Below are 23,140 nucleotides of genomic sequence, written 5' to 3'. Positions count from 1 at the left end.
GGCCCTCTGGTATATATTACAGCTAAATCATTGGAACGCTGCTAAATAATGTGCATGTCGCTGAAGCGAGGAGGGCTCAGAGCTGCATTTACCCACACTCCTTTCTCCACCTTTAGTATTATCACCATCACTATTTTTCATCTTTATCGTGCCCTTCCACAGAGGCACTCAATAACGTACCCATTGTGCAAGTAATCTGAAATCCTTTTCCGCAAGCAATAGTATTTAGTACTAATAAAACACTAGTTTGTCTACCAAGTGACATATTTATAGGAGCTGTTTACGTTGATGTATTTTTATTATTTCTACTCATTTGCTAAGTACTTTCCAATACATATTTATGAAGCACATGCCTTTCCCCAAACAGCAGTGAAAAAATAAATCATATTTCTTTTATTAGTAGCAGCGTGGCTTGTAAGTCCTAGAGCCCTGATTTTTGTTACTTTTGGCAAGAGCATGAAAAATTAATGGTGACTGAGTACCTACTATGTGTCAGACTCCGTGAAAGGCACTTTACATAAATTATCTGTTTAATTCCCCTGAGGCATATATTTTACCAATAAGGAAAAGGTAATTCCCCTGCAACATACATTTTACCAACAAGACAAAGACATTACCTTGTCCAAGTAATTCAGCCAGAAAGGACCCAGTAGGGTTTTGAACCTAGATTTTCCCCTGATTCCAAAATCCCAAATCATCATTCTACTTCACCAGCTCTTAAATTCTCCGGACCTAATAAATTTTGCAAAATATAAAGTATTCCTTTCTGAGAGAGGTTGTATAGGTTAACCCAGAATGGAACAGGAAGTGATAAACGGACACAGGATGCTAACCCCAATTTTTCTATCAGAGGTTATTCTCCGAGGGAATTATTCCCTAAGAAATCAGTGGTAGGGTGTTTCAATACATGGCTGGGTAAGTATTTGGTGTTTTACATAAGCTATATGACCCTAAAGCAATTCTATGCAATAGGTATTATTTCCCCCATTTCCCAGTGGCTGAAACTAAGGCTTAAAGAAGTTAATTCATCCAATGACATACAGTAAGTATCAGAGCTAAGACCAAGTTAGATGAGATGAAAATCTTGCTCCTTGACTTTGTACACTTTTCAGCATACGCCCATTGTCTTCTGGAAAAACCCAGGCTTATATTGAGACTATTACAGCCAGAAACTAAAGATGCAGCAAAGAGCTAGGATTCAAAGCCTACTCATGGATTCAAGCTTGTGCAGCAGCTGAAGTGCACTTGTACAGCTCTGGGATGCATGGACCTTCCACTGGCTGGGAGAGAGAATTCTACACATGTCAAATGGAATGGCCAGTACCTAGCCTCCCTCTCCAGGATAGATAGGAAACACACTGAGGTCCTTACCTTCATAAAAGGTAACTACAGGGAACCTACATCTTACTTAATGATAAAATACTGGAAACAGGGCTTCCCTGGTGGCACAGTGGTTGAGAGTCCGCCTGCTGATACAGGGGACACGGGTTCGTGTCCCGGTCCGGGAAGATCCCACATGCCGCGGAGCAGCTGGGCCCGTGAACCATGGCCTCTGAGCCTGCACGTCCGGAGCCTGTGCTCCGCAACGGGAGAGGCCGCAGCAGTGAGAGGCCCGCATACCGCAAAAAATATATATATATATACTGGAAACAGCTCACTAAAATCAGGAACAAGACAAGGAGGATGGCTATTGTTGCTTCTATTCAACTTAGCACCGGAAGTTAGTCTAGCCAGTGAAATAAGACAGGAAAACATGAGAGAAACATCTTTTTGAGGGTAAGCTTGGATGAATAATCTACCTAGCTCTAATTTAAACTCCAAGCATCACAGAGCCTTCTCCAATGCCCATCCCCAGCAACTGGACAGTTTTAACTCTCCCCAGTGCAACTCCATGCCAGAGCACAGTAAAACCTAGTTGGGATGTGCATCTAAATCCCTTACCTCCTGGGACGTCCCCCCACCCCCCACCCCCCTGCCACGGTCCAGTGGTTAAGACTCCGCGCTTCCACTGCAGGGGGACGCGGGTTTGATCCCTGGTCGGGGAACTAAGATGCTGCATGCCGTGCCAAAAAATAAAATAAAATAAATCACTTACCTCCTGCTGGCTCCCATCTCAGGCACACACAGACCCTGTTGTTTTTCATTCAGCTTTATTTTCCCCCAAACCTCCGGTTCACCTTATTATCAACAATATCTCCCTTCTTTGAGTGTTTGTCATTCCCTCCTAACTTCCCTACGGGAAATCGGAAAGAGCTGAGAAAGTAGGTCTCTGATCCAGCTTTTACGGTGAACAAAGATAAAAAGAGGTTGGGATGGGTAACCAAGTTGCTATCGGGGCAAAATACAAAGAAAAATTTAACTGAAACATTCACATAGTCACAGCCGAAGGCAGCATAAGGATGGAAAGAAGTAGGGTTTGGAATCAGACAGATTCAAGTTTGGATCTGGTGCTGCTCACTTATTAGCTTTATGTCCATAACCTCACTGAACTCCCATTTACTGTCTAGAAGATGGAAGGCTTTCTGTAGGTCTAAACGAGATGGGGACAAAGGGCCTAAGCACATGTGAGCCTTGATACAATTGCCTCCTGGACTTTGGCAGATACTAGTGGTTGCCCACCCAACGTCCAACTCCTCCACGCACACTCCCTCCTTTCTAGTAGCATCCCCGTTTTCTTTTTTTTTAAATAAATTTATTCATTTTTATTTTTGGCTGCGTTGGGTCTTCATTGCTGTGCGCAGGCTTTCTCTAGTTGCAGCAAGCAGGGGCTACTCTTCGTTGCAGTGAGCAGGCTTCTCATTGCAGTGGCTTCTCTTGTCACGGAGCACGGGCTCTAGGCACACAGGCTCAGTAGTTGTGGCTCGTGGGCCCTAGAGCACAGGCTCAGTCGTTGTGGCGCACAGGCTTTGTTGCTCAGCGGCATGTGGGATCTTCCCGGATCAGGGCTCGAACCCGTGTCCCCTGCATTGGCAGGAGGATTCTTAACCACTGTGTCACCAGGGAAGCCCAGAATGACTGCTTTGATGAGAACGAGCTTAAAGACAAAACCAACACAAAAGGAGAGCAGAGCAGAAAGATGGAAAGGTCCTACGCCACTTGATGAGCCGCCAAATGAGCCAACCTTGGACGTCGTGTTACTAGAGATAACAAATGTTATTGTTTAAGCCTCTTTCAGCCAGGTTTCATTACTTGCAGTGGACAGCAGCCACAGTGATACATGGACCTTGAGCCTGAGAGTCTTTGGGAGTTCACGTGCCTAACAAAAGCCATGAAGTGCTAGCACATACATAGTAGGGACTCAACATTAACGTTGTATAATATCAGACCAACGACATACAACAGTCCTCTGTAGAAGGATATGTAAAAAGACACTCTGGGGGACCTCAATGACTAGATCATATGAAAAACATTCCTGCGTTTTCTCCTCTGCCATCTTTAAACCCCACCCATTTGTATATCTAACAATTACCGAGCTCCCATACTGTGGAAAGAGCAAAAGAAAAATTAACGTGGGAGCCCTTCAAGGGGATCTTGGGCTCATGGGCAGACAATAAGACAAGTCCTGAGTGGTACAGGAGGATTGTGATATCTAGACCCCAGCTGAGGCATAAAAAAGGGAGGATGTCTGGGTGGGTGTGCACCGATGCAGTCAGGGCTGGGCGGAGGCAGACATGTAAGCAAAGGGAGCAAAAGGCACATGCGCAGGAGGGCCAGCCTGGCCCCAGGCCTGTTAGGGAAGCCTCGCAGGGTGGCTGGCCTGGAGCGGAGTGTGTGGGCTCAGCGTGAGGATGAGGTGAAGCCCCGGTCTGAGAGCAAGGCCAAGGAGGAAGCGAGCTGTGAGGGGCAAAGTCCTGCAGAAATGTCACGGGGTGGTCTGCAGCAGCAATGAATGGAGCGCCTTCCTGTGGCCAGAGAGGCTACCTCGGTGAGGCTCTGTGGCTGGAAGAAGTCCCCACTGAGGACAGAACTGTGCCGATTGGAAACTAAAGGCAACATGGACACAGAGTCCTGGCTGAGGAATCGAGAGTCCTGGGTTCCAGCCCCTGTTCTGCCACTGGGACTGTCATTTCTCCTCTTTGGGCCTCAGTTTCCTTCTCTGTTAAATGACAAGATGGGGCCTATGATCTTTACAGCCCTCTCAAACAAAACTATTGTAGGGTCCTGAGTCAAGGACCAAGCACGCAACACCACATATGGGACATATGGAAGATCTGCCTGGGGCAGAGATGGTAACCAGCCTCCACCTTGAACGCCAGTTCCAACTGACTGCTTGTGGATACCTGGAGTGCTGTGTGGAGAAAAACTAAAACTGCAAAGGACTCTGAGCTCTGCCAAAAAGAATGCCTGATTGATCGGTGATGTCTGCGTGGGCTCCGGATGCCCAAATGGTACAAGTGACAGGGACGTGCCAGTCCCAGCTTAACGTTTTGTTTCCTACTACGGTTGCAATTATGCGCCAAACACTCCTGGTGTAAGGATGCTGAAGATTCATTTCTCCTGGGAGCCTGTGAAAGCAGCAGCGCCAGGGTTCCTCCTCCAGTCTGCAGCTTACCGAGCCTGTCCTTACTCAGGCAGATACCCTCGGGCTGGTCTGCCACTTGTTCCCAGTCCTCCAGGCTTCTTGCTTTTATCCCTGCTGTGTTCATCACCTCTAAATGTCTTGTCTTCGGCCTGTAACTCTGACCTCTCTTCCTGCAGCCAAGCAACTAATTACATGACAGGCTCTCAAACCGAGAAAGGCAACCTTCCTTTAAAAATTGTGGTCAGTGGGGCTTCCCTGGTGGCACAGTGGTTGAGAGTCCGCCTGCCGATGCAGGGGACACGGGTTTGTGCCCTGGTCCGGGAGGATCCCACATGCCGCAGAGCGGATAGGCCTGTGAGCCATGGCCGCTGAGCCTGCGCGTCCAGAGCCTGTGCTCTGCAACGGGAGAGGCCACAACAGCGAGAGGCCCACGTACCGCAAAAAAAAAAAAAAAAAAATTGTGGTCAGTGAACAATCCTGATCATTTCTCTCCTTTGTCTTTTATTTCCTTTCCCTGTGTCCTCCTCCCCGCCCAGCCAGAGTTATAGCTTGAAGAGGGATGGCCACAGTGCCATAACAGACAGGGGGGTTATTTCATACACTAGGGCACTAGGCTGTGGTACAGCTGGCAGGAAGAGAGGGGTAATTATATTGCATGTTGGAGCCACTGGCAATGAATTTCTACATAAAGGACTAGATTTACCATGTATTATTTATGCCAGCATCAATTTTCCCAGCTGGCTCTACTTACTGTGCAAATTCTCCTCTATCTGTTTATGGGCAAGGCCATGGTTCAGCACCTCTGGTTACTCGACACTGTGGAGGGGCCCCACAGGGCCCCACGCACGTTAAACAAGCGGCTGGATTCACGGGGACCAGGTCACATCTTCCTTCCTGTTAAATTATATTCCTGGGACTGCGTGAGCTCCCGGTCTCACCTGGTCATAGTGATGCATGCAGGTTTGTGAAACCAATGGGCAAGAGGGAAAGAGGAATAACCATTCTTTGGGGCCTCACTAGGGAAACTGAAAAACCACCTTCTGGGGGGAAAATGGATGGCTCTGGGGCTCAGAGAATTTCCTCTGTATGCTTTTAATATCAGGACCTAGATAAAGAAGAGTTTTGCACTTACAAGGTTAATTCCACCCGGTAACTCAAAGAGAGAGTTAAAAGAAAGGGAGCCCCATCTTACAGATGGAAAAAACAGAGGCAAAAAAACAAAAGAAGAAGAAGGGAAGCAAAGTCAAGCTAGAGGCCTCAGACTCGGTCCCTGTGTTAGGATGGAGTGCAGTACGGCGATGCACAGGGTTATCTGTCCAGGCACCAGCATGCCTCTTCAGAGATGCCCAAGACACTGAACTCGGCGCCTGCTGGAAACATACGTGGTAGACACAAGGGAGGAAAACCTGGTACCGGCATGAATTTCTGGGTCCTTCCACAGTAGCATCCTCTCTAGCCAGTAACACTGTGTTTCCAGAGAGAGGAGCTAAGGACTAAGATGTCTGCCCAGCCCGAGAGCTTCTATGCAGCCACCATGTCCCATGGTGGGAGGGTTTGTCCCAATCAACAGCAAGTCACATGTGATCTCCCTGTAATGTTGGGCTCTGCACTGGAGTCCCCCAGGTCCCAATGTCCACCATCTCCTGGAAACCTGTTGGCTGGAACAAGACAGGAGGGGAAGGTGAGTTTTTCAGTTGAGCAGCCCAAGTGGGTAGCCTCTTTGGCTGCTGGGTCTCAGTATCCAGAAGTTCCTCGATGAGGAACTATCTGTGGGCACAGAAGCCACCCTCAAGGGCCCAGATCCCTGGCTTTCCCCTGGGGCTGGCTCACCAGACGGGGAGATTTGGTCAGACATGCCATGCGCCAGCTGCCTGATGCTCCTGCACCTTGGCCGGTGTCCAGGAGAAGCCGGGTGCTGGGCACAAAGCTCCAGGAGCGTCCCAGGGCAGGTTTGAGCTGCCCGCTGTCCCTGTCTCGGGTCATGTGATTGGTCACCTGCGGCAAAAAGAATCAAAGGCTTATAGATCTGTAATGCTGGTACAGAGGACATCTGCTCCTATGGCTTCATCTTCTGGATGGGAAAGCTGAGGCCTAGTACAAGGAAACAACTTCCCCAAGCTTCCATAACTTATCAACGGTCTGGAATCAGAACCCTGGACTCCTGACTTGTGCAGAGCTCTTGCCACTAAACCACAACGTCCCAGGCTTGATTCCAATAAAAGGTAACGGGGCATGTGTCTGGGAAAAGCAGTGCTGTCCGCTTAGGCCCACTAAAACCCCAACGCAACAATCAGGCATCCTGAGACTACGTGCACCCACCCCTTTGTGTCAGGGTGTGCATCTGTGTGTATACGTGGGAGGGGTTTTGGAAGGCCGGTCAGCTCTGCTCTGCCCACGCTAGTCTCAGGTAAGCAACGCCAACCTCAGTGCATCCTCTTGAGGTTAACCCCTGCTCCCCACCCTACCCCTGGGCAGAGGTGTGGTTTGTTCATCATTGAATCCCTGCTGCCTAAGCCAGAGCCTGGCACACAGCAGGTGCTCACATACATCCTACAGTCTGCAGAGGGAGGCCTTGGGACCCAGTATAAGAACAGAAGAAGGGGGCTTCCCTGGTGGCGCAGTGGTTGAGAGTCCGCCTGCCGATGCAGGGGATACCGGTTCGTGCCCCGGTCCGGGAGGATCCCGCATGCCGCGGAGTGGCTGGGCCCGTGAGCCATGGCCGCTGGGCCTGCGCGTCCGGAGCCTGTGCTCCGCAATGGGAGAGGCCACAGCAGTGAGAGGCCCGCATACCGCAAAAAAAAAAAAAAAAAACAGAAGAAGGGACTTCCCTGGCGGCGCAGCAGTAAGGAATCCGCCTGCCAATGCAGGGGGACATGGGTTCACTCCCTGGTCCGGGAAGATGCCACATGCCGCGGAGCAACTAAGCCCAAGCGCCACAACTACTGAGCCTGTGCTCTAGGGCCCATAGGCCACAACTACTGAGCCCGCGTGCTGCAACTACTGAAGCCCACGTGCCTAAAGCCCATGCTCCACAGCAAGAGAAGCCCACACACCACATAAAAGAGCAGCCCCTGCTTGCTGCAACCAGAGAAAGCTCACGCGCAGGAATGAAGACCCAACACAGCCAAAAAAAAAAAAAAAAGAACAAAAGAATAGAAGAACAAAGCCCCTTATGCTGCTGGTAGGTGCACAAAAACTATAACCTTCCCGGCAACTTGGCAATGTCATATCTAGACATTTAAAAATATGTTTGTCCCTGACTCACTGATTATACTTTTAGGAGTCTGAGGAAATATGAGATATGTAAAGAGATTTAGGTATAAGGATGCTCACTGTAGTGTTTCTTCTGTTTTTTCTTTTAGATTTCAAAATTTCAACTGAATTTAATCTGCCTAACTCATAGCAAGGTGGCTACTTCAGGAGGAGTGATCATTTCAAGGATATTTCTCTCCATTCCAGGTTCACTGTAGTTTTAGTTAAAATAGAGAAGGGACTTCTTGGTGGTCCAGTGGTTAAGACTCTGCCCTTCCACAACAGGGGGTACAGGTTCGATTCCTGGTCAAGGAACTAAGATCCCACATGCCTCGTAGCACAGCCCAATAAATAAATAAATAAAATAAGATGGTGTAGTATAGTTGGCCCTTCGTATCTGCGGGTTCTGCATCCACAGATTCAACCAACTACAGCGCAAATCCACAGTCGGTTGAATCCACGGATGCAGAACCCACGGATAGGGAAGGCAAACTGTATTTACTGCCTGGTCCTTTAGAGGAAAGGTTTCCTCACCCCTGTAACACAGGTATTAAACAAAATAATACATAGCTGCTAAAACTGGCATTCTTAAAGAATCTATTAAAAGACATGGGAAATGGTGGTGTGTGTGTTTTTTTTTTTTTAACAAGATTACAGTTTAGTTGGAAAGTTGGTTAAAAGTATATGTATATATGCAGAGAAAAAAGACTCTACGGAGGTATATAAAACTATTAATATGGTTTCTGTGGATGTGGAGATCAATTACAAATTTGACTCATATTTAACTATTTTTTACCCTCTTTTATGAGAAGCATGCAGACTTTTAAAAAACTACTCCATAAGCAGAAAAAGTTACTTTAAAAGCCAAAAGATCCCTTTCTATGAAGCTCTGGAAAAGGCAAAACTATTGGGACAGAAACCAGATCAGTGGTTGTCTGGGGCTGGAGGATCTTTCTGGGGTGACAGAAATATTCTGTATCTTGATTGCGGTGGGGTAACAAGGCTGGAGATGACTGTATCAAACTTCAAACAAGGAGGAGGTTACTCTGTATGAATTATACCTCAATAAACCTGACTTAAAGAAAGTAAAAAGAAAAACAAGACTGTCCCTGATCCCTTGGCTATTTAAGGTCCGATCCCCTCCCAGTCTGGTGCTCTAGATGACCCAGGGAAGTTGGGCTATGGTCCTTTCCCAAAGGGCCACTTTGGGGGTTCAGAAGCTGCTCTTTAAGGGAAATAAAGAACTGTAACTTGAAAGAACATCTCCCCACTTGGTGAAGCCCAGGGACCAGAGGTAAGGCAAGGATGGCTAGCCAAGTCCACTTCCTCACCACCAGTGCCACGCTGAGGTCCCGGGCCAGAGTCTTCAGCTCTCGGGCCAGCTGCATCATCAAGGCCAAGCCTGGGGAAGAAAAAGCAGAGAGGGTGGGCAGCAGGGCATCGGGGACCAGGCCGGCCGGAGACAGGACTCCAGAACCAGGAGGCAAGATCAAGACCCCAACCCTGGGCTCTGCCACACCACTCACCTTCCCTCTGCTGACCTCCCAGAAGTGGGGCGACCACCGCAGTGACCGAGTCCACAACCACCACCTTCAGAGTCCCTGAAGAACTGGTCACCTGTGGGGTTGATGGGAAGCAGGCGCCATGAACCAGGTGGCCTCTAGGGGGCGACCACTACCAGACAAGCCTGCTCCTCTTCCAGAAACTGGTAAGAAATAACCTCCCCCACCCCAAATACAGCTGGGCATGTATGATGGAATTTCAGAAATGTCTTTTTTTTCCCACCCCCATTTGTATGTATAACAGATTTTACTGAAGAATTGGGTGGAAAGAGAGAGTTTAAATCACAGGACATCACAGATACCCTAAAATAATTAAATTTGAGAAATCCCTGCTCCGATCCTGTGGTCCCCTGGTCAGGAATTTTCTTAGTAGAATCTTTCTCCTTGTGGCCAGTCCCCCATCATCTTGTCAGGCTCTCTCTTCCCTCTCCTGCTTACGCCCCAAGTTCCTAACTTCCTTTGCTGAAGAGGTCAGCCTTCTCTTTACTTCAGTCTCCTTCCAGATTGTGCCTCTAGGGTCTAATCTTCCATATCTAAAAAGGTTCCAGGGGCTTCCTTCATGGTGCAGGGGTTAGGAATCTGCCTGCCGATGCAGGGGACATGGGTTTGAGCCCTGGTCCGGAAAAATCCCACATGCCGCAGAGCAAATAAGCCCGTGTGCCACAACTACTGAGCCTGCGAGCCACAACTACTGAGACCACGTGCCACAACTACTGAAGCCCACGTGCCTAGAGCCCGTTCTCCATGACAAGAGAAGCCACCGCAATGAGAAGCCTGTGCACCTCAATGAAGAGTAGCCCCCTCTCACCACAACTAGAGAAAGCCCATGCGCAGCAACAAAGACCCAACACAGCCAAAAAAAAAAAAAGTTTCCAAATATAGACTATATAGACAGCCACCTGCTAAAACCAGGAAACTAGGAAACATCCTCCTAGTTTCTTGAACCTAAAATGTTTCTTGTCCTTGAAGCTTCCCTTCTCTTCTCCCTTATTCCTTATATCGAACCCATTTGCCAATTCTGTTTCCATAACTGTTCTTTTTCATCTCATGTTGGCCAAGTCCTGGATATTCAGCTTATCTTGTCTGTCTTTTGCATGTCTCCCCCTTCACATCCCAGTTATTGACTCTTGGCCAGTCACTGGCTGTCTAAGGGACGCTGGCAGAAAAGAGAGAGATCAGCTTAGCCCTTCCTTACTCTCTGGGAGAGCAGGTTGAAATCTCTGGCCAAAATGGGACAATAAGCCGTTTGCCGCTTGTAACAATGGGGTTATCAGGTATCTGTGGCAGACAGACCTCACGATCCCCACCTCTAGGTGTCTGAATCCTCTATGATCCCTTCCCCTTGACCCTGGGGGAGTCCCATGACTTGCTTTCTTACTAGTCAAATGTCAAAGGTGTTAGGATGTCACTCTTTTTTTGGCCACACTGCGTGGCTTGTGGGATCTTAGTCCCCGACCAGGGATTGAACCCAGGCCCTTGGAAGTGAAAGTGCAGAGTCCTAACCACTGGACCGCCAGGGAATTCCCTGGATGTCACTCTCTTGATTAGGCTGCATTATATGGCAAAGGGAATGGGCTGCCACCCCGTGATTACATTATGTTATGTAAGATGGTGTGTTGCGTTTTGCTCTTACTCTTGTGTTGTCTTGAAAAAGCAAGTGGCTATGCTGTGAACTGCCTATGCAAAGGGCCACATGTCAGGAAGAGTGGGCAGCCTCAAAGAATTGAAGGTGGCTTCTGCCAGCAACCAGCTACCAGCAAGGAACTGAAGCTTCTAGGAAATGAATTCTGCCAAAAACCTGAATGAACTTGTAAGTGGTTCTTCCCTAGTTGAGCCTCCAGATAAGAACACAGCCCAGCTGCCACCTTGATCACGGCCTAGAGAGACCCTAAGTAGGGGACCAGGCTAAGCTGTGCCCAGACTCCTGACCTACAGAAACTGTGAGGCAATAAATATGTGTTGTTTTAAGTCACTAAGTCTGTAGTAACTTGCTATGCAATAATAGAAATATATACCAGCTAATGGCCCTACAGTAAAAAATATCGTCTTTTGACCTGGGAATTGAGAGATTTGGGTTATAAGCTTTGTTCTTATCCTAAATATGCGGTGACTTTGGGCAAGTGACTGAATGTCTCTGGCCCTCACTCTCCTCATCTCTAGAAACAAGAGGGTTGGATTAGGTCAGAACTACATGACTTCATGTCTCAACACATGGGGGTGTCATAGCCTGCTACGATTCCTATGGCAAGTATTTGTTCAACTATTGTATGTTCTAAAGTTTGTAAAAATGCTTTACTTTATATACAACCCTGGGTATGCCCATGGGAACATGTTATGCTTTGGGGTGAGAGATAAAGTTTAAGATGAGTTAAACTATCCTCTGGGCTTCCCTGGTGGCGCAGTGGTTGAGAGTCCGTCTGCTGATGCAGGGGACACGGGTTCATGCCCCGGTCCGGGAAGATCCCACATGCCGCGGAGCGGTTAAGGCCCGTGAACCAAGGCCACTGAGCCTGCGTGTCCAGAGCCTGTGCTCCACAACGGGAGAGGCCACAACAGTGAGAGGCCCGTGTACCACAAAAAAAAAAAAAAAAAAAAAAAAAACTATCCTCTGTAAGGTGTCTCCCAAATCTAAGAGTGTATAAATCAGTGCACCAAATCCTGTCTAAGCACCTATCAGGTGTAGCAGGGTACCAAGCCAAATGCTATTCCAAACTCCTCTTCCTTGTTAACAGGACTCTGAATGTGTTCAAGTACTGGGAAGAAATCTCCTGACATCAGGGAAGGTGGGCCCAACCCCTGGTCTAGGAAAAACACATAGCTCAGTTTTGGTCAATTAGATGTAATGGGAACAGGGAAGCATTCTGGGGGGTTCCAGAGGAAGATTTCTCTTCCCTTATAAAAGGGAAGAGGTACAGAAAAGAGGCATCTATCTCTCACTGACCTGAATATGGATGTAATATGGATGTGTGAAGACATGATGCTTTGAGCCATAGCAGCCACTTTGCAATCATGAGGGGGGAAGTGCAAGAGAACCAGGCACACCAACCTACAGCCCTGACATTATGGACTTGCCAACCTCCAGACTCATGTGAGATAATTAAAAGTCCTCAAGGTTCAAGTGTTTGTCAGATAGATTCTACTACTTGCCGCTGAAAGTAATCTTAATGGATCCGGCGTTGGAATGCAGAGATGAATATGACATGATCCTTGCACTCAAGGAAGGGGCTTACAGTTTACTGGGGAAGATGGGCATGTAAACGAGGAGGCACTCAGGAATGAATTAAGCATCCAGAAATCCCATCCTGGGAGTGGCAGACACAGCTAGAGTCACCAGATTGCACATCTGCGTTTCCAAGCAGAGTCTGTAGTAGGACACCTGCCCACATGCAGACAGCACTGGCCAGCTGGGAGGAGCAGGGAGGGGCGGAAGAGCAGGCTCACCTGCTGGGACACAGTGCCTCGCAGGTCCTGCAGCACATCCAACATCTGGAAGATGTCAAACGCACGCACCACCTGGATCCTCTGGAGAGCTCCCGCCTGAAGAGGTAGGAGATAGAAGGGAGAGCTTTGGAGAAGAGGAGGGGGGTCGCGCAAGATGAAGAGGGATTTCGAAGCTGAGCAGGAAGAGGCACTTAGACAGAAGGACTCAGGTCCAGGATGGCAAATGGGCTTTGTCTGATGGGCCAGTTCTCACCAAGGTGGCTGTCTGGGTGCTGAGCTGCAAAGCCAAGTCAGAGCTCCGTGGGAAGGAGGGATAGGACTGATTAGTCTGTCTTCCGTGGGCAAGAAATGGGAGAGAAACACAGATACTGGGTGTATGGCAGCCCTGAATTAGGGTATGGCAGGGGTGGGATGATGTCATAATGGGGAGGCTTGCAGAACAGAAAGTATTAGTAGAACAGCAAGTTTCAAAGCCAGAAGTATCTATTCACAAAAATGACCAAAATTCTTGCCACATTGGATAACAGGGTCTTACTTACAGTGTCGGAACCTCAAAGGAACCCAACCCTCCTGCTCTTTACCTGCTCCTCCTCCTCTGGGGTTCTGGCCTGAAGTAGCTGGAGAATGCGGGAAGCTGTGAGCCCTCCAGTGGAATCGATGTATAGGACGTTCTGCTGCAGGCCATGGGCCACGTTTGCAGCCACACGAAGACATACCTGAGTACAGATGGGGCACTGGGTGAACTTGAGCCCTCAAGGAGGGCCCAGCATGGGTGCTCCCACCAAATCTTGTCCAGATCCCAGAGACACGAATGGGCCCAGTCCAAGCCTCACTCCTCACCACCCATCTTCTCTCTCCCGATCTCCGAATCACAAGCACACTGGCAGAAGCTTCCCCAGGGATCCAGGGCTATGCACACACCTCCCCCAACCGTCCTGGCTGCTGGACGCACGTGTACCTGGGTTTTGCCGCTACCTGGGCCTCCTACGATTTCAGTCACTTCTCCAGTATAGAGACCAGCATCCAGCAGTTTGTCCAGGCTGATGGCAGAAGAGAAGGCAAGAGAATCAACTGAGGGGATTCGAGGGAAGGGAGGGGAGTAGGAACCAGGAAAAAAAGCAAGACATCCCTTCCAAGCACTGTTCTGTCCAGAGACACTCTAACATCTCTGGCCAGGAGGCTTCTCCTGGTAGAGTTTCCTTTGGGGAAAGCCGGCATGGCTAAATGTTCCTCCTCTGGCCCCTCATCCTTTCACTCTCAGCTTACAGATCACTCTGGGTGATCACTTCTCCACAGAGGTCTCTTTGCCACCCCATCCAATGGTCCTCTCATTCTCCATCTCAGCCCCTTCTGGGTTTCCTTGTTAGCATTTCCCATAATTTGTCATTTTCTAAAACTTTGAAATAATTACAGATTCACAGGAAGTTGCAAAAAACAATGTACAGGGAGGTCCCATGTACCCTTTACCTAGTTTCCCCTAATGGTAGCATCTTTCACTATAAGATGTATTGTACTAGACTATAACATCGCAAATTGACACTGGTGCAATCCACAGAGCTTATTCAGATTCACCACCATTAGTTCCGTGTGTGTCTGTGTGTATAAGTCTATGCCATTTCATCACATGCATGGGTTTATGTAACCACCACAATCAAGATACAGAACATTTCCATTGCTGCGAGGCTCCCTTGTGCCACCCTTTTATAGCCACTCCCCTTCCATCCACCCCAATCCCTAGCCCCTGGCAACCGATTAATCTGTTCTCCATCTCCGTTGTTATGTTATTTCAAGAATATTATGTACACAGAATCACACAATATGTAACCTTTGTGATTGGCTTTTCTCACTCAGCATCATTCCCTTGAGATCCAAGTTGTCACATGTATCGATAGTTTGTTCTTTTTTTTACTGCAGTGTAGTATTCCACGGTATGGATGGACCAAGTTTGTTTAACCATTCACCTATTGAAGGACATTTTAGCTGCTTCCAGTTGGAGGAAATTATGAATAAAACGGCTATGCAAATTTGCATACAGGTTTTTCTGTAAACTTAAGTTTTTATTTCTCTGGAATAGATGCCCCAGAATACAACTGTTGGGTTGTACAGTAAGTGCATATTAATTTCACAAGAAACTACTAACTTGTTTTCCGGAGTGCCTATGCTATTTTACTTTCCCACCAGCAATGTATGAGGTAATCCAGTTTCTCCACACCCTACTAGCATTTGGAGTTATCACCATTCTTTGTGTGTGTGTGTGTGTGTGGTACGCGGGCCTCTCACTGTTGTGGCCTCTCCCGTTGCGGAGCACAGGCTCCAGACGTGCAGGCTCAGCGGCCACGGCTCACGGGTCCAGCCGCTCCGCGGCATGTGGGATCTTCCCAGACTGGGGCACGAAACTGTGTACCCTGCATCGGCAGGCGGACTCTCAACCACTGCACCATCAGGGAAGCCCTATTTTCCCCATTCTATCGCTTGTCTTTTCATCCTCTTGCAGAGCAAAAGTTTTTTTTTGTTTTGTTTTTTTTTTAATTATTTATTTATTTATTTATTTTTGGCTGTGTTGGCTCTTCGTTTCTCTGCGAGGGCTTTCCCTAATTGCGGCAAGTGGGGGCCACTCCTCATCGCAGTGCGCGGGCCTCTCACTATCGTGGCCTCTCCCATTGCGGAGCACAGGCTCCAGACGCGCAGGCTCAGTAATTGTGACTCACGGGGCTAGTTGCTCTGCGGCATGTGGGATCTTCCCAGACCAGGGCTCGAACCCGTGTCCTCTGCATTGGCAGGCGGATTCTTAACCACTGCGCCACCAGGGAAGCCCAGAGCAAAAGTTTTTGGCCCAGAGCACCCTGGGGCAAGGACTGGGCCTTGTTCACCCCAGAACTGGCACAGTGGCTGAAACACAGGAGATGCACAATAAATGTTTCCAGAGAAATGAGTGATAGAAGGTTCCTATGTTATCAACACTCTGGCTGTGGAAGCCTTGAGATAAATTCAAGTCATGGCTAATCCTAATCCAGTTTCTGTCCCTAAACCACCAGGAAACAGGTCACTACCCACACCCCATATCCTGCCCAACCGAGAGAGCAGACAGGAGAAGCAAGAAGAACTACAATCCTGCAGCCTGTGGAACAAAAACGACATTCACAGAAAGATAGACAAGATGAAAAGGCAGAGGGCTATGTACCAGATGAAGAAACAAGATAAAACCTCAGAAAAACAATTTAAATGAAGTGGAGATAAGCAACCTTCCAGAAAAAAGAATTCAGAATAATGATAGTGAAGATGATCCAGGACCTCGGAAAAAGAATGGAGGCAAAGATCGAGAAGACGCAAGAAATGTTTAACAAAGACCTAGAAGAATTAAAGAACAAACAAACAGATGAGCAATACAATAACTGAAATGAAAACTACACTAGAAGGAATCAATAGCAGAATAACTGAGGCAGAAGAACGCATAAGTGACCTGGAAGACAAAATGGTGGAATTCACTGCTGTGGAACAGGATAAAGAAAAAAGAATGAAAAGAAATGAAGACAGCCTAAGAGACCTCTGGGACAACATTAAACGCAACAACATTCGCATTATAGGGGTCCCAGAAGGAGAAGAGAGAGAGAAAGGACCCGAGAAAATATCTGAAGAGATTATAGTCGAAAACTTTCCTAACATGGGAAAGGAAATAGCCACCCAAGTCCAGGAAGCGCAGCGAGTCCCATACAGGATAAACCCAAGGAGAAACACGCTGAGACATATCGTAATCAAATTGGCAAAAATTAAAGACAAAGAAAAATTATTGAAAGCAGCAAGGGAAAAACGACATATCCTGCCCAACCTATGGGCTGAAATTTCACCTCCTTCTCATCACAGCCTATACTAACACCTCCATGTCCTGGCCACATGCAACCCTGTCCCAACCCTGCAATCACCCATGGGCTCCAGCCCTTTGTGATGGTCCTCGAAGACGTCCCATGACCCCTCTGTATACGCCAAGCAGCACGTAAGCACCCCATCTCTTTCAATTCCAAGGCCCCCATGATTATAACCACAGGGCCCTGCTGGTCAAAACGCTCTGGTTACCACTCTGGCCCTGCGGCTTCTTGGGATAACTGTGCTCACCTTGTCTCTGTGTAATAAGCACCTTGTTAAAGAGCATCCAGCCTCTGCCACTGCTGGATCCCGTTCCTCCCACTGAGATCAGAGAACCCCCAGTCCCATTATAGCAGTGGTTCTCCCAGTGTGGTCCCCAGACCTGCAGCATCAGCATCACCTGGGAACTGATTAGAAATGCAAATTCTCAGGCCCCACCCCAGACCTACTGAATCAGAAACTCTTAGGGCGAGGACCACATCTGAGTCTCAACAAGGATACATGTTGAAATCTGAACACCATTAGGCTGGACTAGTGTTTCCCAGTCCTGCCTGCATGTTAAAATAACCACGGGAGTTTTAAAAAAAGAGACCTGTATCAGTGATTCCCAAACTTGTCTGCACACTGGAGTCACCTGGGAACTTCAAAAAACACTGATGCTTGTGTTCCAGCCCCGGAGAATGTGATTCAATTGGTGTGTGTGTTTGGGGGCGCAGAATAGGGCTTTGGAATTAAAAAAAAAAAATTCCCAGGTAATTCTACCTGGCAGAAAAGTTTGGGAACCACTGGCCTAGAGCAATGAAGTCAGAATTTCTAAAAGGGAGACCCAGGCATGAATATTTCTTAAGCTTCCCAAATGATTCTAACACGCAGCCTGGGTGAAACCACTGGTCTTAACTCTCCAGTCAAGAATCAACCCTGGGACTTCCCTGGTGGTGCAGTGGTTGAGAATCCGCCTGCCAATGCAGGGGACACGGGTTCGAGCCCTGGTCCGGGAAGATCCCACATGCTGTGGAGCAACCAAGCCTGTGTACCACAACTACTGAGCCTGTGCTCTAGAGCCCGCGAGCCACAACTACTGAGCCCACGTGCCACAACTACCGAAGCCTGCACGCCTAGAGCCTGTGCTTTGCAACAAGAGAAGCCACCGCAATGAGAAGCCTGCGCACTGCAATGAAGAGTAGCCCCTGCTCGCCGCAACTAGAGAAAGCCCACGCGCAGCAACGAAGACCCAATGCAGCCGCAAATAAATAAATAAATAAATAAATAAAAGAATCAACCTCATTCTTGGCTGTGAGGATCAGTCTCCATAAGGAATTCCCAGATCCACCTCCCAGCAGACTTCTCACCTGTTTCCATTCCATGTCTCCTGATGCACCTCCCTACCAATCATCTCTGCTCATCAACATGGACAGACCACCCCTCTTCCTCCGCCTGCCTTGTGGAGCAGAAGTACAAATGGGTCTTACCACATGTTTTGAACACAAATGATTTCTGGGATTTATCCTCCACCTTTCCCTCTGAACTGGCTTTGAGTCATTCTTTCAGCCATTCATTCAAACATCGCCTGTATGTGTCACATTTCCTGAAGGCCTTTTTCTAAAACGAGGAAGAGGCAGAGATGAACAAGACACAGCTCTGGCCTTCAGGGAACCACCCATCTCCCCAGATAGTATGGCTTCTTCCAAGGCACGCTATGTGTTTTCTTGCCCTCGTAAAGATCCACGGTGCCCGCCAGCATTACAAGCTGTGAGAAAGCCTTCAGCAGGGAAACCTGCTTCATTTGGGTTAACCAGCATTTCCCGAGTTGTTGACTACAGAACTCCCCTCCCCTCCCGTGTTAGAGTTACATCCATCAAGTGTCCAAAGAACACTGTGAGGATGGCTAGAAACCTACTGGGTCATCTTTGATTCTTCACATCTATATTCCCCCTGGCAGGAAGGCTTATCACATTTCTTCAGCGTGCCTCCTGCCATCCCCTGCCCTACATCGGCTCACACACCCTCCCCTGCCATATCCTCCTGGGCCTCTCTCCTGCCAGGCTCCCCAGCCCCATCCACCCTGCCCACCTCCACCCTATGCCTGTAACTCTACTTTCACAATACAGCCTCCTGCCTGGAGGAGGCAATAGGGCAGATGCGTTAGAGGTGGGTTCTTATGCTTAGGAGCCTGACAGGTGTGACGTCAAGGGTCTGGTCTGCCACTTACTAGCTGAGGTATCTTTTTTTGGGGGGGCCTCGCCATACAACTTGCAGGATCTTGGTTCCCTAACCAGGGATCAAACCTGTGCCCCCTGCAGTGGAAGTGCAGAGTCCTAACCACTGGACCCCCGGGGAATTCCCTAGCTGTGGGATCTTGAGCAAGTCACTTAACCTGAGTCCCAGTTTCTTCATCTACACGATGATGATTTTCATTGCAACGCGCTCATTGTGATTGTGAAGATAAATGAGACGACATACCTGGAGTAACGGTGCCGGAATACTCAGAGAAGGCCCATCCGTTCCTCACTGCCCAAGGCCCGCCTCCTGCATAGAGCCTTCCTGAATCTCTCTGATCCCCCCTGCAGTGACTCACCGTGGCTGCCATCTTGCCAGTTTATCACCTGACTGCTTCCTCTGTATAATGCTGGTTTTATAAGCTCCCAAAGGCCAAGGCTGCTCCTTGTTAATCACCCCCTCATTTTTCTTTTTTTCTTTTTTCTTTTTGGCCACACCACGCAGCTTGCGGGATCTTAGCTCCCCAACCAGGGATCAAACCCGGGCCCCTGGCAGTGAGAGCCAGGGAATGTCCAACCACCCCCTCCTTATGCTGCCTCCCCGCACGCTCACACCTCTCTCTTGTGTTTACCTGCTTTCTCTACCCAATGGGTTCTTAAGTGCCTCGCCTCACCCGTACCGGTATCATCTGCACTTACCTGGAACCCGTAGGCACTCGGCCAGTTCTTGATGAATGACAGAACTGAACCCCCAACCCGGGGAAAACAAGCACTGTGCTCTATGAACCTTGCCAAGAGAATGTGTTATGGAAACAGGGAGGGCCAAACCAATCCAAAGACCTTTGTGGTTTCAGAGTTCTTTATCAAATTCTGCACAAACAGGCCAAGAATGAGGTCAGACTTCCTTGTCCAGAAGCTGCCCGTTTTCTTCCAACTCTTTCTCTCTCCACACAACACGGCAGAAGATAACCACTCTCATTCCCTCCTGCTGCAGAGTACGGGGAATGAACCAACTTCTGGATCAAGTGCCCCAGGGCTGGAGCCCCACCTCTGCCCCTTACTCCTCTTGGGCTAAACTCAAGTGGGGTTAATAATCACTAACTCGGGCTTCCCTGGTGGCGCAGTGGTTAAGATTCCGCCTGTCAATGCAGGGGACACAGGTTTGAGCCCTGGTCCGGGAAGATCCCACATGCCGTGGAGCAACTAAGCCCATGCGCCACAACTACTGAGCCTGCACTCTACAGCCCACGAGCCACAACTACTGAGCCCACGTGCCACAATTACTGAAGCCCGCGCGCCTAGAGCCTGTGCTCTGCAACAAGAGAAGCCACCGCAATGAGAAGCCCACGCACCGTAACAAAGAGTAGCGCCCACTCTCCACAACTAGAGAAAGCCCACGCCCAGCAAGGAAGGCCCAACACAGCCAAAAATAAATAAATTTTAAAAAAAGAAAAAAAAAATCACTAACTCACAGCGTTACTGAAGAGATTATACAACCTATTATATAACCTACTATGTGTCAGTGGCTGGTATGTAGTAGGCACTCAGTCAATGTTAGTCCTGCCATGCTCTCTTGCCCCATCCATAAGGGAAAGAGGGGGTAGGGGCAGAGAAGAGTTGCTCTGATCTGCTAAATAATAATGAAATACTGACATCTTGTGTTATAGGACAGTGGTTCTCAACCAGCGGTAATTTTGCCACCCTGGGGTGGGGTGGGGGGACATTTGGTCACAGCTGGAGACATTTTTGATTGTCAGACATGGGAAGGGAGGTGCTACCGGCTTCTAGTGGCTAGAGGCCAGGGATGCTGCCAAACATCCTACTATAAGCGCAGGACAGCCCCCCCACAATAATTCTGCATCCCCAAAAGTTAGGAGTTGGAGAGACCCTGTTATAGCTTAAGAGAAATCAAAGTCCTGAACATCCTCACCATTGTTTGAAAAAGCCTGCTCTCCCTAGACACAAGTATCAAAAGCCCGCCTCTCACCTTTTCCCCCAAGTACCCACACAAACCTTGCAATGCCGGTGGACAGGATGGCAGTGGAGGTCTTCAGCTCCTCGTAGAGATCAGCGCCATTGAAGGGGAAAGCTGAGAGCTGAGCCAGCAGCACCCGCCTCAGGGCAACCAGGGCCTGCGGAAGGGGCGGGGAAACTCAGGAGAGGGCCGGGGCGCTCCGACCCTAAGCAGCCCAGAGTACTCGGCAGTGACCCGCCAACGGAAGAGGCCCCCAGGGTCTCATACGGCCCCCTTATCAATCTCTGGGAACCCTCTGCTCAGGGATGGGCATTTAGAGACATCCAGGTTTGGAGCGGAGATTGTCAGCTCACCTTATAAGACAAGCCACATTTCTGGGCTACTTCCTCCAGGTCTGCTGAAACCAGGTCCACCACTGAAAACAAAACACGTGGGGTTGGTGGGCAGGAAGGGAGGCTCGGGGGCCTCGCTCACTTGACTTTTCCTCGCCTACGTCGACTAACTGAGCCGCAGGACCTGGCGTGGTGCCTGGCACACAGTGGGGGTTCTACCCTTCCTGGGGCGTGGCTAGCTCGCTCCCACCTTCCCGGGCTCTCAAGGAGGCTGTGGGCGGAGGAGGGGGGGAGAGGCCCCCCACTCCCGGGGGTGCCAGGGCCGGGGCCGGCCTCTGCGCTGGGCCCGGCCGCGTGGCCCGCACTGGCGCACGCCTGCGATCACCTGTCTTGATCCCGCGGCTCCGCAGAAGCTGGGCCATGTCCTGGGTGAGACCCGGGCACAGTCCGGCCCGGAGCACGCCCATGTTCCCTGGGGGCCCGGTGCCGCTCGTCCCGAGGACATCCGTGGGGCCCTTTCTGGACCAGCGCGGGAGGCGGGAGGGAGGCGGGAGGTGGAGGCGGCGCGGAGGGTGCGGAGCCTGCGGGGACGCCGGCACCCACAGTCCTCCCGCCCGGACCGCGCCGCAGCTTCCGGCTTCCAGGCTCCGGGGCCCGGCCTGCGGCGACACCTGCTGGCCACGGGCCGGATGCGCGAGCCGGGCGGTTGGGGCGGAGACTGCGCGGGCGGCACGGAGCCGGCTCCCCTGCGCCGAGGCCACCGCGCCCAGATCTGCCACCCTGCGCCCGCGTGCGTCTCTGCCTTCTACCCGATCTCGCCTCCCTGCAGACCTCCCAGGTGCAGCCTTCTGTTCTGAACACTGGGCCAGAACGTTCGATCGGACGGACCATCCCTACGCTCAGGGACGTACTTGTTAGTGAGGGAAGACCAGGAAAGAGGAAATCAAATAAATCAGATAATTACCGATCGTTTGATGGGTGCTAAAAAGCAGCAGAGCACAGAGAGGGCATCTGCTTCTCTATTTTCCAAATAGAAGAATTTGTAAATGAAAGACAACAAAAACCCTGAGTATATAGAACACACCCACACCCACACCCACACACACACACACAATTTGTTTTTTTTTTTTTTTAATATTTATTTATTTATGTAATTTATTTGGTTGAGCCAGGTCTTAGTTGCAGCTCCAGGGCTCCTTAGTTATGGCTCCAGGGCCCCTTAGTTGTGGCATGGAAACTCTTAGTTGTGGCATGTATGTGGGATTTAGTTTCCTGACCAGGGATGGAACCTGGGCCCCCTGCATTGGGAGCGCAGTTTTATCCACGACGCCACCAGGGAAATCCCAATTTGGTATTTTTAAGTGTCCTTTGCTTGACCTCATCCTCTGGAAGAAAGAAAACAACTTTACAGGGTTATCTCCTCACAATCCAGTAAGGTAGGTGCTATGTTTATTCTTATTTTACAGATGAGGAAACTGAGGTGCAAAGAGGTGAAGTCATTTGCCAAAGGTTTCACAGCCTGTAAGGGCAGAGCTGGACTTCGAGTAGACAAAACCACATGTAGGTCAAAGCTAGTGCTGTTTTAACAGCGCCCCCGTCCCCATCCCCCGAAGTATGTTTTCCTACTATGACATGTTTTTTTTTCATTTAAAAAAAATATTTACTTATTTATTTTATATTTAGGCTGCACCGGGTCTTAGTTTGCACGCAGGATCTTCATTGAGGCATGTGGGATCTAGTTCCCTGACCAGGGATTGAACCTGGGCCCCCTGCATTGGGAACATAGAGTCTTAGCCACTGGACCACCAGGGAAGTCCCCCTACTGTGACATGGTTTCCTTGAGAAAAAGAAACAACACAACGTCTGGCCCATTTCTGTATGCCTCTGCAGCACCCACCATTGTCACTCAACACATGATGACTCTTGGGGTGAGGGTGTGGCAGAATTTAGAATTCCAGCAGTAAAACCTGGGTGTATGT

At 49.4% G+C, this 23,140-nt stretch overlaps 1 protein-coding gene across 3 annotated transcripts; it reads right to left on the bottom strand.

The window, feature by feature from the left end:
* Positions 1-2,133: 2,133 nt before the first annotated feature.
* On the bottom strand, positions 2,134-21,782 carry RAD51D (RAD51 paralog D). Of its 3 annotated transcripts, XM_032617136.1 has the most exons (10): positions 21,547-21,782; positions 21,183-21,244; positions 20,868-20,986; positions 13,736-13,817; positions 13,359-13,493; positions 12,778-12,873; positions 9,301-9,391; positions 9,106-9,176; positions 6,353-6,517; positions 2,134-6,180 (listed from the first exon to the last, which is right to left on the bottom strand). In XM_032617136.1, the coding sequence occupies exons 1-10, from the start codon at positions 21,626-21,628 to the stop codon at positions 6,097-6,099; spliced, it is 987 nt and encodes a 328-aa protein (XP_032473027.1). In that variant the 5' UTR covers positions 21,629-21,782; the 3' UTR covers positions 2,134-6,096. The 3 variants fall into 3 exon arrangements, with proteins under 3 accessions (XP_032473027.1, XP_032473028.1, XP_032473029.1); XM_032617137.1 differs by lacking the exon at positions 12,778-12,873 and having other exon boundaries at positions 5,599-6,180; XM_032617138.1 differs by lacking the exon at positions 12,778-12,873 and having other exon boundaries at positions 5,599-6,180; positions 13,753-13,817.
* Positions 21,783-23,140: the final 1,358 nt, after the last annotated feature.

This window comes from Phocoena sinus, chromosome 20 (assembly GCF_008692025.1).
Source record: "Phocoena sinus isolate mPhoSin1 chromosome 20, mPhoSin1.pri, whole genome shotgun sequence".
NCBI lineage: Eukaryota > Metazoa > Chordata > Mammalia > Artiodactyla > Phocoenidae > Phocoena > Phocoena sinus.
The sequence above is the reverse complement of the archived record's forward strand: the minus strand, read 5'-3'. Positions and strand labels throughout refer to the sequence as shown.

Coding starts and splice junctions, on each gene's coding strand:
- RAD51D (XM_032617136.1), bottom strand. CDS start 21,628: ATGGGCGTGCTCCGGGCCGGACTGTGCCCGGGTCTCACCCAGGACATG. Junction 21,245..21,546: donor GAGCCGCGGGATCAAGACAG/GTGATCGCAGGC, acceptor TTTTGTTTTCAG/TGGTGGACCTGGTTTCAGCA. Junction 20,987..21,182: donor AATGTGGCTTGTCTTATAAG/GTGAGCTGACAA, acceptor CCCCTTCCGCAG/GCCCTGGTTGCCCTGAGGCG.